This window comes from Zootermopsis nevadensis, unplaced genomic scaffold (genome assembly GCF_977971745.1).
Source record: "Zootermopsis nevadensis isolate Lab colony 2312 unplaced genomic scaffold, Znev_1.0 Znev_ptg000017l, whole genome shotgun sequence".
Taxonomy (NCBI): domain Eukaryota; kingdom Metazoa; phylum Arthropoda; class Insecta; order Blattodea; family Termopsidae; genus Zootermopsis; species Zootermopsis nevadensis.
In genome coordinates, this window is record NW_028259149.1 from 7,242,741 (window position 1) to 7,260,621 (window position 17,881).

Consider the following 17,881-nt stretch of genomic DNA (forward strand, 5'->3'; position numbering starts at 1 on the left):
GATGTAAATATGGCTCCGGCAAGGAACCTTGACAGTAGATGGGTTCGTAGATATCGGGCATTTTTCATTGTAGGTAGTGTAATATTGAGTATCCAAGTCTTCCTAGCTTACAGATTCTTTCCAATTGACGCTGAAGGAGATGAGTCAGCTCAGGAGCATCGAGACCTTTCAGGAAAAGGATTAAATTTAGAGGTTAGTATTAATGAACAATATATATATATATATATATATATATATATATATGTATATAAAGGATGCACTGTAAATGGTTAGAGTGGATCCCGCAGCTAGCACGGCACGTTTCTCGCATAGACCCGCCACAATAGCGGGTTATTCACGTCCCGCTTTACCGCTGTAGTTTAACAAATAAAAGTCACAGATATTTAAATCAGGTGACCGCGTAGGCCACAGTCCCGAACTTATGATTCGTTCGCCAAAGACTTCATACAATGCAATCATTGTTTTAAGTGTATGCTGTTGGATTATTTTGCATGAAATGCCCGTATGATTTTGCATTAGTCAGTTGACGGAGGGTGACATAACAATCTCACACAACGTTCGGAATTAATTGAAAAAAGATATGGGTTGAATTGTGCACTAACTGCACACCAAACCCCAACTTTTAATCATGAAGTGGCATTTCATGAACAGCACGAGAATTTTCTATGCTCCAGTATGTTATTTTTGCTCTTTACTTAACCACTTAAAGTTTACTATGCCTCTAAGGAATAAAACACATCCACGCCTGCTCCCATTGGCTCAGGGCAGGCTACTCCATTCACACTCTGGTACCTATAAAACTAGCCCCACACACCCCACTGGCACATTCATCGCCCTGATGACGGAGGCAGTATGACCTCTGAAACGTTGGCTAACATCAACCAGACTACACAGCGCAACAACCCAGAAGACAAGAATCTTCATACTCACCGCTGTGAAAACCTCAAATCTTACGAATAAAACACCAGTTTTGGGTGAAAAAGTTCTTAAATACAAATAACTGAAACCACCTGCAGTATCGTATTCTTACTTCACAATTGTAAATTTTACTTGTATGTATCTTGAGATCAACCAATCATGCCAAACAAGCTGCTCTATTGATATGTCAGTAAGCACTGGGTGGCTAAGCAAACATTTGGCTGCAAGCTGTGGGCAAACAAGTTTCTAGCTGGCTGGTCTATGCACAAATTGGATTTTATGTGTAATGGGCCTAGTAGGTGATAAGGGGTGGCAATTTTGAAGGCTTTTAATAGTGCTAGATTAACATGGTTTCATAAGAATAACTACTGTTTTGTTTTACTTTTGCTTCTTTGAAACAAGGCAGTAGAACAGAAATTGGTATATTTATTTGTTTTAAATTTAGTTTTATCATTAAAAGTTTGTTTCACTTTTCAGGTTGTAAATGAGGATCTGAATGGTGGAGTTTCATCAAGAAGATTTAAAGAAAATTATTTTGTAGTAGATGATGAAGACAGTCCAAGCAATAGCAATCCAGTGAATGGGTTATACATCAGAAACAAAGTTCCTCCTGATAAATCAGACTCCATGGTTAGGAGCAATGGAGGTGCCATAGTGAAAGTGCCTAAGTTTAATAGTAAGGATGGAGGATCTCCTGGACTAAATCGTACTAGTTTAAGATTAGAAGAATTAGATTTTGTGCCTGCGTGTGATATAGTAGCTAAAGAAGCAATATCTGCAATTCATCGTGCCAAGACACAACTCTGCAAACAAAAACTGGCAAACATTACGTGCCTTATACAGCAAAGGCAGCTGTACCCCCATCACCTTCCTAACTCATGCCCATCACCAGGTAATAATACAGAACATGCCACAATGCCAGAATGTCAAAACAAAGTTTGAATCAGAAATTGTTTTGCTTTTAACAATGATATGTACTGCTTATAAGACTGAGTTGTTTGCTTTATTTGTTATAGTTCTATATAAGGATAATAATGTTATTTAAGGATCTATTGACAGGAAAACACTTGCTGCTTCATATGTACACTGGCATTCCATATATTATACATTTTGTGTATTTGTTCTTGAATTTTGATTGTCTTTGAAAGTGTTTATCTATAAATATATCACTACTGCCTTTCTTATTCTCTTTGGTCTGAGACACAAGTTTTTGGTCTGATTTAATTTCCTTGTGTCATCAAGGAAAGGGTATGATAATAACAATCAGAAGATCACCATTTACAACTTCAGTAAAGGACAGGCCAAAGGCATCACTTCCATGAATCCTTGTGCACACTACATGTGTTTTCCTAACATTTCTCCTTCCAAGTTAAACAGCGTGGTATATGCTATACTTCCAGGTTTCACAGCAGGAAAGTCTTTAGGTTGCTACCGAGATGAAAAAAAATTTCGTTTGCTTTCTGGGTATTATGCAAACCTCAAAACCACAAACTCACCAAAACACTGCATCAACATGTGCCTTCAGTCTGGATTCCCTTATGCTGGTGTGCAATACTCGTAAGTGTATAAATTCAGTGTTCCTGTCTGTAATATTTGTTCATATGCACTAATAATAGCACTAAATATGGCAGCTTTCTGGGATATTGTGCCATGTAGTCTCATAGAAGTCTACTGACCTTTCAGAAGTGCCTACTGCCTCCAACATCAGGTCAGTGAGTCACCTGTACCTTGTACAGTAACTTTGCCTGCTCCTAAATACTCAGGGTTATAAAATGTGTAATTCTTTCTTTATCAGGCTTAAATAAATAATAATAATAATGTCGGACATTTTAGAACTGAATGTTTCTGTGGAAATGAGGAGCCTCCGTCCGCATCTCGCCGCCCTGACTCATCTTGTAACATGAAGTGCCCAGCTGACCCTAAAGAAGCTTGTGGAGGTTACTTCACTATCAATGTCTTTGAAACAGGCATAGCAAGTAAGTAATAATTCGTTGGTGAAGGAGAGAGGTTGTTTTAACAAACAACAAATTCAAGTTTTCATTCTTTTTATTGTTTTACAGATGTAATTTGGTCCATACTATGAATATTCAGTAGGCTGTCTGGTATGAAAATAGCAGTTGGAAAATGTGTGAATTTTGTGATGCCTTTTGATTGCATGAACTCTGGAATCAACTCAGTTCTGTTCAGAGTGATGAAAGATTCTACATATTTCTGTCATTATCATGGATTTAGTGAAATTAAACACTGATTAGTTATTACATTTTTCTGAGAAGGGTTCAAGTCTGCCAGGGATATTTTGATGGTATATTTAACAATTGATTGGAGTCTGTGGCTACTTATTACCATTTAAAATTGTGCAGCAAGCAGATTGAATGGGAGATATAGTTAATTGAAAATGACCCCAGGTAAAGGCATCATATTGAAGCTTGTGATGAGATTTGTAGCATAGTGGAGGCTATGGTACTTGGAAGATTACCACATCAAAGTTCCTGTCTACAGCATCTTTTTTGTTGTTATTTTAAAGTGTGAGTTTTTTTTAATTTTCTGTGATTTTATTTTAAAGAATTTACACCTCAAGTGCCAAGAGAAGTTGCAGAATCTGGAGAACCTCCAGTGAAAATTGCCTTTCTTTTGACTCTCAACGGACGAGCACTGCGTCAGGTGCGACGGCTCATAAAAGTCTTATTCCATAGGGACCATTTCTTCTACATTCATGTTGATGCTGTGAGTATAAAGCTCACTTACATTTGACATTCTAGTGGCTTACATGCAGCAAAACACTTATTTATTCTTTCAATTAAGCTATGTATTTTTTTTATTTCTCAGTTCATTAAAATTCCAAATGCATGTCCACTGCTGTGATGGTTGCGGGGTCTTATTGTTTGATATCCTGGATTTCCAAGATCAGGATGGGGTGTAAGTGCTTTATTTCTGCATGAAACCCTTCACTCCAGGCTTTGACAAACCATCACATTCCATGAATGATGCTAAGTTGGAGTTATTCTTTTGACTGTGAGTGCATTCTCATTTGTTGATGACACACTATAAAATCAGGATGTTTGAATGACCAGATCAGTTACCAGCATGTTGATCACTGAATTTTCCAGTCATACTGTGAACGTTTTAAAAATGGGCATATATGTTCAACTGCTAACATCAACTGATAATAAATGACACTACTTATATATGAGAAAGTAGATGGCCGCGCAGTCTGAGGCATGGGCCTTGTGCCGCTTGGACACTGGGACCGTGGGTTCTAATCCCACTCAAGGTATGGATGTTTGTCTGCATCTTTCTGTGTTGTGCTGTCCTGTATACAGGTAGAGGCCTTGCGACAGGCTGATCACTCATCCAAGGAGTCCTACCAAATGTCTAAACAGATTACACAACCTCCAAAAAAGAGAGGAAAAAATCAGATCCCGCCAAAGTGGGACAAATGCTGAGGAAAAGAAGAAGAAAAAGAAGTATTTGATGAGAAGCTTCATAGTTCTTATTCCTCATCTAATATAGTTTGAATGGTTGAATGATGGAAGCTGAGATGAACATAATTAAGTACATGGAGCAGAGTCCTACTTGCAACGCTAATAGACTCTCAAATAGTCGAGAAATTCCCTGCTTTTTATGCAACCAAAGGTTCGATACCATGCTCACAAGAGCCAAATGAAACCAATCCATGCCCTTCCACTCTGTAAGACAGATCTAATATTGTCCTCCTGTCTGTGCCAAGGTGTTCCAAGTGGTGCTGTTCCAACCAAATTTTATATGGATTTCAGATCTCCCCCTTATCCGCCCCCCACATACCATCATCCTAATGGTGTTTTGTGAGACAGATAATAAACTTTAGCATGGGACATGATGATAATGTGTTAATTAAAATGTGTCTATCAAGTATACAAGTTATGTACTTTTTACAAAGTGTAATAAAAGCTAATTGGTTAACTTGTGAATGTCAATTGTAGCTAAAAGGTATTAAATTATTATATACTTTCAAGATTGATGTCAACCCTGAAGATGGGGGCAGTACATTTCTCTGAAACATGTAACCACCTACAGGGCTACATGGCATCACAACCCAGAAGACTACAACTGGTAACTTCACTGCTGTGAGAGCCTTCGTCTTTGCATATTTTCGTGTTTATTTCTGCTCACTTGAATATAATTAATAATTTTTTGCTGCTTGGTCAACATGTGAAGAAATATCACATCTTCTAAAATGTGAGATGTATTTTTTTTGGTATCTTGACAGAGACAAGATTATTTGTACCGTGAGTTATTGGTTCTTGAACGCAGCCTTCCAAATGTTCGTCTTGCTCGACATCGCTATGCTACCATCTGGGGAGGAGCATCACTCTTGCAAATGTTGCTGACGTCTATGAACGAGTTACTTAAGTTAGGATGGGAATGGGATTTTGTCATTAATCTTAGCGAGTCTGATTTTCCAGTTAAGTAAGTACAAAATTTGTAAATCTTTGTTTAAAAATGATGAATGTTTTAGAAAATGTGTTCTAAGTATGCACAGTTTTATATGTTCTTAATTTTACATAATTCAGGAATGTGTGTTCTCAGATAATTGCAAATCATCACAATTTTATTCTTAATTAATATACTTTCCTCCTTTATTTTATAATTTCATTTTACAGGACCAATAATCAATTAGTGGATTTCCTAACAGCAAACAAAGGGCAGAACTTTGTAAAGTCACATGGGCGAGAAGTACAACGCTTCATACAGAAACAGGGATTAGATAAAACGTTTGTTGAATGTGATGCCCATATGTGGCGGACTGGTGATCGACGTTTGCCTTGGGGTATCCAGATGGATGGTGGCAGTGACTGGGTGGCCCTCTCTAGACCATTTGTTGGTTATGTTGCAACTGCTGTTCAAGATGTGCATATTCAAAAGGATCCTTTAGTAGAGGGCCTGAACACAGTATTTAAACATACTTTATTGCCTGCTGAAGTAAGTGTCTCCATTTTTCAGAATTTTTCTAATTACAGTAATTACTTGTGCTAACACAACTCTTTTAAGTGGCAAGTCCTTTGTGTACATGTTTTATATGCTTACCATTCCCAGTTGATATATATTTTTTCTGCCTTCTGTTGCTTTTGCAACATTTTTGTTATTAAATGCCTGCAATTGATTCTACAAATAAGTTATGCAAAAGTGATACATAGGTAACAATTTTTTTTTTCTCTCTGCTGGTAACTAAGGGTCCAGTTTTTCTACCATCACTTGTTAGGAAACTAGAAATAGTAAAAGAGTTGAAGTGTTCTGTTATTAATGCGACCTATGGATTATGTTTCAGTCCTTCTTCCATACTGCATTAAGAAACTCTTATTTCTGTGATACATATATAGACAACAATCTTCATGTAACGAACTGGAAGCGCCGTTTGGGTTGCAAATGTCAATATAAGCATGTAGTGGACTGGTGCGGATGCAGTCCGAATGACTTTAAGCCAGAGGATTGGCCACGTTTACAGGTGATAACTGAAATGCTACTGTTGCTGACAATAATATTTAATAATAGTAATAAAGATATAAGTGTAGAATTCAGAGTTATTAATTTATTATAGAAATATAGTGGTTTGGAAGAACATAGCTTGAGGATGTTTGAGAACAGGATGGTGTGGTGAATATTTAGACCTGAGATGGAGGAAGTAACAGGAGACTAAATGAAAATGCATAATGACTAGCTTTGTAATATGAGGATGGTGTGAGCAGGGTATGTAGCTCTCATGGGAGAGATGTGAAATGTGTACATAGTTTTGTTCAAAAAGCCTGAATGGAAGAGACTACTTGGAAAATCTAGATGAAGATAGAAGGATAATGTTAACACAGATCTTAAAGAAATAAGGTAGAAGTGTTTGGTCTGGATTTGTCTGGTCAGTGGCGGGATCATGTGAACACAGTAATGAACCATCTGTTTTCATACTTTTTTATTATCCATGTGAATACACTATTCGTGTATCATAATATATTGTACTAGATAACATTTCCAGGTTCTTCTTAAAATGAAATTTAATTTTAACTGAAAACTGTCTGGGTCTGTTATTTATGTTTTATGGCATACACTGTTTATGAAGCATGAATTATATTGTTGCAGGGCACTGAGAATCGTCAGTTGTTCTTTGCACGTAAATTTGAACCAGTCATTAATCAAGCCATAATAGATCAAGTGGAAGAATGGCTATATGGACCGTACCCTTCTAGTGAGTAATTCAAGTCACTATTTTACATGAGCAGTCCTATCCAGCATGGACACATGAATGTTTGCTTCTTATTAAAGCATGGGAAGTAACTTATAAACAGTTGTTTAAATTCAAAAGAAGCTGTCCTCCTTCTCTTCCGTTAGTTTATTGAAAAATATATAATTTCTTAACAATTTTATATACATTCTCTTAAGTCTATATAAAGTTTTTTAAAGTTTTGTCATAAATTTAGATTTAATTTTTTATTAACATGGACTGGTAAACATTTCTGGGCTGAACTATTACCCTGCAATATTGTCAGAACAAAATCTCTTGCATTCTGCCAACATTATTATCAGATACAGTATCAAACCTCATATCTTTTGTCTTTAAACACTTCAGAAATGACAGCCTTCTATGAGTCTACAAGACACAATATTCCAGAAGGCTGTCATCTTCATGCTTGCCACCATGAATACCTGAAATCAGATTGAAACTGAAACACTATATAGCTTTGAAATTGTTGAGAACCCAAGTTATATTGAATTTTTAAGACATATTTAAAAAATTGTGGACATTCTGTTGTGAAATCTGGCTAAAATTTTCATGAGTCCCTATGTTCAATATTCTCAGGGAGCATGGACCAAAAATATCAAACTCTGTCTTTAAAATTTATAGTCTCATAACTGGTCAAGAAGTTTTTTTGCCTTTTAAGAACCTCATGCGTCACGACTGTTCATAAGACCATTATCCTTGACCTGTTGAAACCCTCACATCCTGTTTTTTAAGGTACATTTTAAATATGAACGCACATGAACTTCTTTATTGTGCATATTTACTTCCTTTGTCATATTGAAGCTCAAGAAAACTCTCAGAACTGTTGTTTACTGCTTTTGTACAGATGTAGCAAACCTACAGAGCTACTGGCAGAGTGTGTACCACTGTGCAGATTTGAGTCCACCACCTGATGATTCCCTTGTGACTCTAGCAGCCAGCTTGACTCGCTTGTCTTCGAAGGGTCTTGCACTTAGAGCTGATGGAAATAGTTGCTTTGTTCATCCAGGCAATGTCCTTGAAGTGACTTCATATCATAATAATGACAACTATAAGGTATGTATCATGATTCTCTTGTGGATTTTTCTTCTGCTATAATGTATGCTTTAGCACAGTTTTCTCTGCCTGTGGAAGGTAACAGACTACAATCATTGTTAAACACAGAAAAGAACACATTCAGTGACTTAATTGTTTTAAATTAAAAAGCATTAATTAAAACACACACACACACACACATTACTGACACGATGTGGGTTGTGGCACTGCATAGTGTTGTAGGTAGTTTACCAGTGTTTCTGAGGAACATATTTCTTCCATCTTTGGGGTGTAAGTTTGATGTGAAACATTCTTCTTAGTCACTAGTAACCACCTACACAACTGCATGGTATCAGAACTTAAAAGACCACAATCAACATCTTAACCACTGAGAGGATTTTCATCTGCTTAATGATTTACATAATCTCTTGTGCTTCACCATTATTACATTTATGAAATGGTTTCCAGATTGCCAAGACAGAAGTTAACTGTGGGTGAATATTTTTTTTTGTATGGGGGGGATTTCAAAGTCTCTCCATTATACCTTGCCTCTTTTTCATATATGGTATATTATTGTGTTTATTCCTTACTAGATTCACTAGCTGTTTGATGTGTTCTCAAGACAGTTTTTCTTAGTTTGATTTTAAATTACTTTCACTTGATTCTAGGGGTCATTGTTACTGTATGAAGCTGTAGTAAATGGTGGTTCTAAGACAGTAATAATTGAAACATGGGTGCAGCCACAACATTATATGACAATTTTGAAAGACACAGAACCTAGTAGAAGATTAAAGGTAAAATAACAATAATTTATAAGTATTATTATAACAGTGTATTGGTGATGACTTACAGCTTGCATGAAATCATCCTACAGTCTCAATTAACATCGTAGAAAATTCTGAAAATAATTTTGCAGTGTGGGGTAATTCAAAAGTGGATGAACACTAAAAACTGTACAATTGTATTTTACTATTGAACATAGAATGCAGATGGAATGTTATCTTCCATAAAGAATACACAGAATGTCAAAAAGAATTGCAAATGGCTAATCTCAGTGCTGGAGGATTTAAATAATTGAATAACAGAGAAGGTAGGGCTTCATATTCACAAACTATGGTACTTTACATTTACATTTTGACTTTGTTGGAGCTGAGGAAGGACAAATGCAGTTGGACCCAGTATTATACCACTGGTGCATGAGGTTTCCAAAAGCATGTGAAAAAGTAAGAATTTGATTTTCAGACAAGACATGCCAGAGATCTTATAATGAGTCCTTATAATGGAACTGAAGTCATCCTTTATATAAAATATTTGCATAACGTTGTAGATATTATTGTATGTCGATGCTAAATGGTTAGCACTTCTTCAATGATTAGGTTTAAATGTAAGTGAAAAAGAATGCATTTTGTTTTTGTGATTTGTCATCTTGCTGTTAATTTGTTTTTCAGACATTTCTGGTTAGTTCAGAGTATGACCAAAAGGAACAGATGTCCCGCAATTTCCTGCATAATCTTGGGCCCTTTTCAGAGCCCATTCTGGTGTATCAGTTAGGTGTTAACCCTCAACCATCAACATATAATGTTACATTTTTATGGGTGGATCCAGCTGGTGAGCTGGTTGAAGTATCTGAAGTACATGTGGAGGATGGACTTGTGGTAAGGATACATGTGTGAACTCAGTAACAGGAATATATGCTTTTGAGTACCATCTGCTAATAAACAGGTTAATATAAAAAATACACTTCTTACTGCCTATTTTTACTCCAGTACACACACATGGTGATGTCATGAATATTGCTGGGTTATATTATCTGTACACATCTCAAATGTGGGGATAGTGTTTTGTGGATTAAACTGCATACATCTGTGTAGTTATTGCACGGAAGGTACTGTTAGTGTGTAAAAAGTTAATCTTCTTTTAAAATATAAAGCAAGTTTTCAGACTTTTCTGCATGCAGGTGTCTATAGAAATGAGTGGAACACTGAGATTTGGATCTGGGGAGTGATCTTGTGGGTTATGATTCCATGTAGTCAAGACCACAATCCATTTTTTTTCCAATTTGCTGTTATGACCATGTTTAAAAGTGTTTTGTGATCTTCATTCTTATATCACATACCTGCATTTTATGGAACTATTTAAATGTATAGCCTATATGTGCTGTATAATAATATGTTTTGCCTTCAATTTTAACTATAATGGGAATTAAATTTTATGATTTGGATGTTAGAAGAGCCATACACAGCACTCCAGGAGGGCCATTAAATATTCAAAATAACTCTTATAGTTGATGTTCCCTTAAACCTACTCCTGCTGCTGTTATTACCACCATCATTGCTACCTGTCTTTTAGTTATATTTTATCATCAGATACAATTACATTAAGAAATACTGATAAAACAAATGTGTGAATGCATTGCTATTGATTTATATGGTTCATCATTTTTTTTTTTTTTTTTTTTTTTTTGGTTGTAGCACCGTGTAGTCTGGTAGGACTTGTACCAGACTACACAGCGCAACAACCCAGAAGACAGCCATCTTCAGACTTACAGCTGTGAAAACCTCAAATACTCCTTTTTATTGTTTGGCAGGGTAATTATGTAAAACCGTTACTCCGTGAACCACTACTGCCAGGCATATGGACTGTGAATATGGTATATGATGCTGCAGTTGTGGCTTTCACACACTTCCTAGTCACACCACTGCAATTTGTATCAGGAGCCAATGTGTCTCAGCAACAGGCTGGGTGAGCAATCATGCTGTCCTTTCCATATAAGTATCTATAAAGCACTCAGTGCTGTGCATTGCATTTTAGGGCTCAAAATAATTATGCCATATAGGTTTAAAAAAAGGTAATGCCTTCTAGCGCATACAGATGTTTATAACATGTCACCCTACATACTTCTGATTTCAGGTTATAGTATAATGATTCCCCAATAATTTGTTATCACACCAAAATATATTTTCATTTCCATATAAATCATAGTAATCACACTCTTCCAAGAGTCTTTTCCAGTATAATACTAAAACACTAATTGAACACCTTACCTGTTCGTACAATGGCTATGTTCATGCTCTTGATAACAGAAAGTTAAGGAAAATATACCAAAATAGGGAGTTTTTCAGTGGAATGATTTTCTTACTGATGTTTTACAAATATCAGCTAGTTAGTGTGTACAGTATTTATGTCTGTTTAATCAAGGAGCAGACAGATGGACATACACAAAGAACTCACTAATATATTTTAAATTAAATATATCACTAAAGCTTCAAAACATGGATAATTGTATAGGTTTTATTTGTAATACAGCCATTTATCCTACAACATGATAGTTTGTGTTCTTGGAAAAATTATGTTACAGGAACTATTTGATTAAATTGGAATTGAGGAATTAGGGGTAGAGGATTTGGATGGTGTCATGCCATTGTGTGCATTCTTTGCTGTTAAAAACCACACCAGAACTCATCTGTGTTCTTTTAGTATGCACCACACCAATTTACATTATTATCCCACACTGAAATGTTGACAATTCTCTGACAGTATAACTGGTAGTCAAAAGAATTCACTATTAATTTACTCATAGCCAAGTCAGAACAACTGGAATCTTTTTCATGCTTGCATTTATGGGTTGTGTCTCTCAGTTCCTTTATTTGCTTTATTTTGATTGATTTATGTCCAACATTCACCTGCATTATGGAAACAGCTTTCTCTTATAAATCGGTCGTATTATGGCCAATTTGCATTATAAAAATGTATTGTAGGAGAAATTACTATACTAAAAATAGAGTACGTGAACTGAAAAGAAAATTTTGCATGCTGTTTCTCATGTTTAATTCAGAGTGAAATAAAATATTAATATATTAGTTTTACATGTGAACCTAAATAAATTGTAATTTTGTTAAACGTTAGCTTTGTGTGTTTAAGCTGAAAACTTTGTTTGCATTTAGGTTCCTACACAGTGGGCCTGGACAGCCTTATCAAATCCATGATGCTGCAGATTGGAACAAACTGTTGGACAACAAAATAGACAGAAGTGCCTTACAGAGGAAAGCTGTGGTCAACGCAAGAAGATTTGGCCTTGATCTGAAGGACTGGATTGACAATTTAAATATGAAGTGAGTTACGTATATTCTACAGATTATTTTAATTTGGGGAAGTTCATCCACCTGATTCTGTGTGTGACAAAATGGACTGTTTTAATTCAAAATTTACAGGTTCTACAAAGTTCTGGACACTTGTGTCACATCGTCAAGCAGACATGTCCTCTTGGAATGCGACAAGCTACACCTTAAAATCTGTGAGAATACTGCATGGAGTTCTCTTGCTCCTGACTCAAAATCTCAAATTGGTATGGTTAATCTGACCACGGGACGACTGAACAGGTAAGCTGACAATTATAATGAGATACTTAAAGATGAGGGCTACAAAGATGGTTAGTGTTCTGAACTTTAATTGAATAATTATATGATATGTGAATCATTTCAGTCAAGATCGGCCATAATACGAGATCTTGGATAAGATATCCGTGAAAACTATATAAAATAATTTTGTGTTTATGCCTCTACTGATATTCCCTTCAGAAATTCTCACTGTGTCCATCATATACTTGGACTGTTGTTCACTTTTGCAAGCACAGTTTTATGGTATCACTGAATTTAAATTGAATACTGTATTTATTGAGATGGGGTCACAGGTGGCCGCTCGGTCTGAGGCGTGGGCCTTGTGCCGCTTGGTCACTGGGACCATGGGATCGAATCTCACTCAAGCCATGGATGTTTGTCCGCGTTGTTATAATGTATGATCACTGTGCATATGAATAAGAGCAGATATTTGTTTCTTTACAGGTGGTAGAGCCGAACGTATATGTTATGAAGGAGTGTTTTGGTTAATCTTCAGATCTAATATTTATACTGTAAAATGATTAATCTTTTTAAGATCTAATGGCATAATACCAAATATTGTTGTAATATGGAGAAGCAGAACTTTGACAGCAAAGCTTTACATTTAAAATACACAATTTATTTTATACAATTCATATTTTAGTCTATAAATTTGGAGGTGCCCATCATCTCGTAGCATATATGTATCTGAATAGGATGAGCATGGTGGAAAAAGAGGTACTGAGGAATCTCATTAATAATTTGTATGAAGACTGCTTCAGATGTACAAGTGCAATTTAAAATGATTAGCATCAAAATAGATTTTAATCTGACAATATTATACATGTTAAGGGTTTACTAAAAAGTGTCATACTGTGAAATTTTACCATAAAAATGAGAATTTCAGATAGTATAGCCACATGGAGGAGCTTGCATGAGAAAATTCAAATGCACTTTCCTGCTAACCCCTTGTAGCTCTGTGTCATTCTAGAGCGTGCTTACTCACTTTGATAGTGAAGTAAGTAAACAAAGTATATTTATGTTTCCTTGTACATGATAGTAAACTGCCTCCCCATATATCCATAGAATTAAATTGATTTGACCATTTTCTGAAGAACTTAAATTAAATTGTATGAAAGTTTTGGTATTCTCTCGCCACTCCTACCCCTCACCCAAAGTTCGCCAAAATTCAAAATATTACCTGATCATAAGGAGCATTAGTTACTAACTTAACATATTATTTTGTTACTGAGAAAATCAAAGTCTCTTGCTAACAATCAAACTTATTCATTCAGAAAGTTCAGTAGAGTTGGTAGCAGGAAAAGATTACTATTTTCAATGCTTAGAGTACAAACATTTATATTCCTGAGAAATTTTAGGATCTTTAGAGTTACACTGATAACTGAAAGTAAGTGTAACATGCATAGTTAAAGGCACAGTATTTTCTAGCCATGTCTTTTGGCCGTCTAAATGCATACCAAATTTTTATCACATGTTCATTAATCAGTGTGTTTTGTTATACACTGCGCTAGGCTGCTAAGGGATATTGTCAAAATGAACACTGTGTATAATTTAGAATAAACATAAAAATTAAAATCTAAAGTTAAAAAATGTTCCTTTCATTTTTATAATTATGTAATTTCCTGCTCTAGCAAAATAAGAAAATGTACGTACTTTGACAGCTTGACAAGCGTGTTGATTAGGTACAGTAAGAGTTTATTTGCATCTCATTAAACCATAAATGAGGGAATTTTTCAAAATGTCTTTTTTCTTAGTATGAAATTAATATCTTCAACATTGCTGTGTGCGAACTAGTGCCTAACACATGTACAGAGAAAAATTTATATTGCTCAGAGAGACTATGATTTTTGCCATCTTATCATTCATGTTACAGTAAAAGCTCAATCTTGAAACCTAAACTGATTTTTCAATCCAGAAGTTTAAATAGAATAAAGACAGCTTTTACAAACCAAAAGATTTATAAAATGGCAGCTTCTGCATGTCTTGTTTATGTAAATTTAGAGGCTTTAAAATATTAACTGTTAAAACGTTTCGAATTCTTTGCTTTTGTCACATCTTTGTCCGCAGATGTTACTAATGCCAAAATTTCCTTTTATCTCCCGTGTGTAATAATGGAACCATACGCAGTTTATTCAACTATTGATTATGGTCTTTTGGATTGGACGCTTAGCCTTGTAGCTGGTTACGAACACTTTGAAGAACGTTTCCTTCATCTTCAGGGAGGTGTCATATTCTGGTAATCACCTACAAGACTGCGCTTTGTCACAATCAAGAAACCCCAGTCCACATTTTCATCGCCACGAAAACCTCTTTTATTCAGGTAGTTTGTGAAGTTTTCTTCTCCAGTGCCATATCCTCGTCATATATATATGGTAATAATGAGTAATTGTGATAAACGATGTAACTTCAAATGGTGCTCATAATAGGCTTGTAGATCAATTTCATTACCAGAATATGTTGCAGTGCATTATTATCAGGTAGATGAATATTAGTCAGGGACTTACTATGCAAGTCCTTTTAATTATGGATATAAATAAGGTAATATTACGCAAGTCACTTTATACTTTAGAATTATAAGTTTTAAACTTTTATACGAGTCATAAGTAACCAAGTATTTTGCATTTTTATATAATATTTTATGTTGCCAGTATGCTTTGTTATTTAGTCCCCACTGAATGTAATATTAATGTACAACTGATATTTAAGCTTTAAAAGTTACTTAATTTGATTATTGATGTAATACTTTATTATAGGAGTCATTACATTTTATGTAAAATGCCATTTTATTTCCATTATCTTTATTGTCAAAGGCTGTAAAGCTGCAAGCACTATAATACGAAGGCAATTGAAGATGTGATGAGATTTTATGATAAATTTCAAAAATTGTACAGTAATAAGAATGTGAAAATCCCGTATGTTTTGTAAAATACTCGTGTTTTGACAAATAAAATAGTTTTACATTTTTACATTTTATTTTGATTTTATTATTACTTGTATTCAAACTAATGTGTGTTTTGCATACTTTGACTGTTACCTGTTATTGTTTATAGCTTATTCTGGTTAATGCATTAATTTTATAAACAACTCCACTTCCAGTAGAAATCTCTGCTCTTCCTTTAATGTCAGAGGCCAAGTTTCACACCCATGCAAAACAACAACAAATGTCAAATCTGTAATTAACTAAAATCCGTACAATCAATGGAAAACGAGTCCATCTGGAGGAACACGGTCAACTATTTGATGTTTACGCATAGTTACGAAACAAACTAAAACGATTAAAAGCATACACATGTTCGTAACAGATAAAAAGTTTGCCAAAATTAAGGGTTTAGCAAGCAATGTAGCAATAGCTTCAATTTCGAGGATGCACCGTTCTTTGTTTTACCCACTCGTGGCAATGAGTCACAGAATATGAGCGGGAATCTGAAAGCACGCAAAACAAAAGCTCAAGAAAAAGCATCAGTAAACACAAACGGGAAATAATTTAAAAACTGAAGACAGAAAACTTACACTTTTAGATCATACATGAAAACGGAGAACTTGCACTTACCTGTGTTGTTATTCTTGATTTATCTTGTTACATAGGTTTGAATTTAATGTACAATCCAATACGCAGATCATTGAACGAATACGTATATTTGAGAGTACCACTTGTTAATTGCAGTTGTTCATATGAACTGCAATTCAGTGGCGTTTAAATGTAATTGTGAACCATCTAGTGCGACGAATGAAAACAGAAGAAGCGTAATAAGGTCAAAATGCCGCCTTCAATCGCACAACAAAACGCCGACGGCTTCTTCAATGAAAAGGCAACTGAAATTCAACATGTTGGATCGACGCTCCACTGAACTCGAAAACAAAATGTCTAAAATGCCATACAGTTTATGACGTTCCTCTTTCTTACCTTGATGTTTATGGAAAAATTTATCACAGTTCTGATGAGTTTGTTCAAATGAAAATTTATTATTACCTAAGAAAAGTTTCCGTTTGTATAAAATCGTAAATCCGACGGTAGTTTTTACTGGAACGTGAAACGTAAAATATAAATGTCGCTGATCCGCGTTTGTCGAGAACGTACGACTCGATTACGCGGCTCAGGTAAAACGTTTCTTCAGTATATGTAACGACATTCGATGTTTCTCTAATGCTGAATCTTGAGCTCACTTAATAAATTGTCTTGACACCATAAAACACAAACATGATTATTTCACTTCATAACATTCAATTAGTATTTATGATTTCGGAATAGATTCAGTCAGTCTTCCAACAGTGAAATGAAAGACTGATGAAACCAAAACTGTATTTTGAGTTTGCCCCTGCAATGCGAATTATTCACAAGTAGAGACTGTAAACATTCTTGATGCTAACCTATTTGCCTGTAATTATCAGAACACGAAATTTAATCTTGCAACAGTTAATCTCATATTAATTAATGAACTAACTACACAAATTTACTTCTAACTGTTTGCATGGAAGCTGGTCTAACTGGTAGAGTTACTGCTTAGCCTTGCAATTTTTCATTACCGTTACAAAAAATATGTATGAAATGCACATCTATTGCTTTCGGTGACAAAATATGAATAAAAATGACAACTTTACGACGAGGGCACTAAGTTAATTTACGCAAATCGTATGAATTATAACATATGACGTATGGTCAGAAACAAATTTAACCCCGTCTAACAGTAGCCTTATTGGAAATCGAATGCAAACTTTACATAATACCTTAATCATTGTGTATGATAATTCAGATTGGTTTCAACATTTATGATAATGGCGTAATATAGCTACGACTATTGCAATGGATACTTCATATTAACTAATCAGTTCCTAAATTTGAATTACACAGTTTATGACGAGCAACATATACTATACGAGAGTAAAATCTGGCAAACACGAAGCTATAAACTTCTTAATAAATTGTTCTTGTCCGAATACCTCAAATATTTAACTTTTCTGTCTCGTTGCAAAAAAGTGTTATTGTACAAACAAGAACCAGAACTACCCTGTTTAACCAGAAAACTAACGTAACGTAGGTTATAAACGCTTTGACAATATTTAATTCAAACGATTTCATAAATACCTGCAAATCTAGTTAATACAACTTATAATACTGCATGCTGTTCTACGGCACGAGGCACAACACAATACTGAAATAGAGTTGAACCTTCGTAGACCATGGCACGCAGGCAAGTAAGCACAGGTCTTTCTGCTTCGCGCTGCGACTAGTCGGGCAAGTCTTTAACTTCAAGCTATCCGCATGGTGGCTATGTCAACAGATAAATAA

General features: G+C 35.2%; 2 protein-coding genes across 5 annotated transcripts in view; one reads left to right on the plus strand and one right to left on the minus strand.

Annotated features, from left to right (window-relative positions):
- Positions 1–17,825, minus strand: part of ecd (ecdysoneless cell cycle regulator) — a 31,628-nt gene extending 13,803 nt beyond the window's left edge. For both annotated transcript variants that reach the window (XM_022071046.2, XM_087350255.1), the window contains exon 1: positions 17,678–17,825. The gene's annotated coding sequence lies outside the window, so the exon portion shown is untranslated. The remainder of the gene's footprint in view (positions 1–17,677) is intronic.
- On the plus strand, positions 3–15,560 carry oxt (Xylosyltransferase oxt). Of its 3 annotated transcripts, none has more exons than XM_022071044.2 (16): positions 3–192; positions 1,396–1,810; positions 2,319–2,475; positions 2,752–2,894; positions 3,482–3,642; positions 5,165–5,364; positions 5,559–5,877; positions 6,224–6,400; positions 7,024–7,129; positions 8,010–8,218; positions 8,866–8,991; positions 9,646–9,852; positions 10,785–10,939; positions 12,142–12,309; positions 12,409–12,576; positions 13,039–15,560. In XM_022071044.2, the coding sequence occupies exons 1-16, from the start codon at positions 10–12 to the stop codon at positions 13,043–13,045; spliced, it is 2,901 nt and encodes a 966-aa protein (XP_021926736.1). In that variant the 5' UTR covers positions 3–9; the 3' UTR covers positions 13,046–15,560. The 3 variants fall into 3 exon arrangements, with proteins under 3 accessions (XP_021926736.1, XP_021926737.1, XP_087206380.1); XM_022071045.2 differs by having other exon boundaries at positions 3,482–3,579; XM_087350254.1 differs by lacking the exon at positions 13,039–15,560 and having other exon boundaries at positions 12,409–12,580.
- Positions 17,826–17,881: the final 56 nt, after the last annotated feature.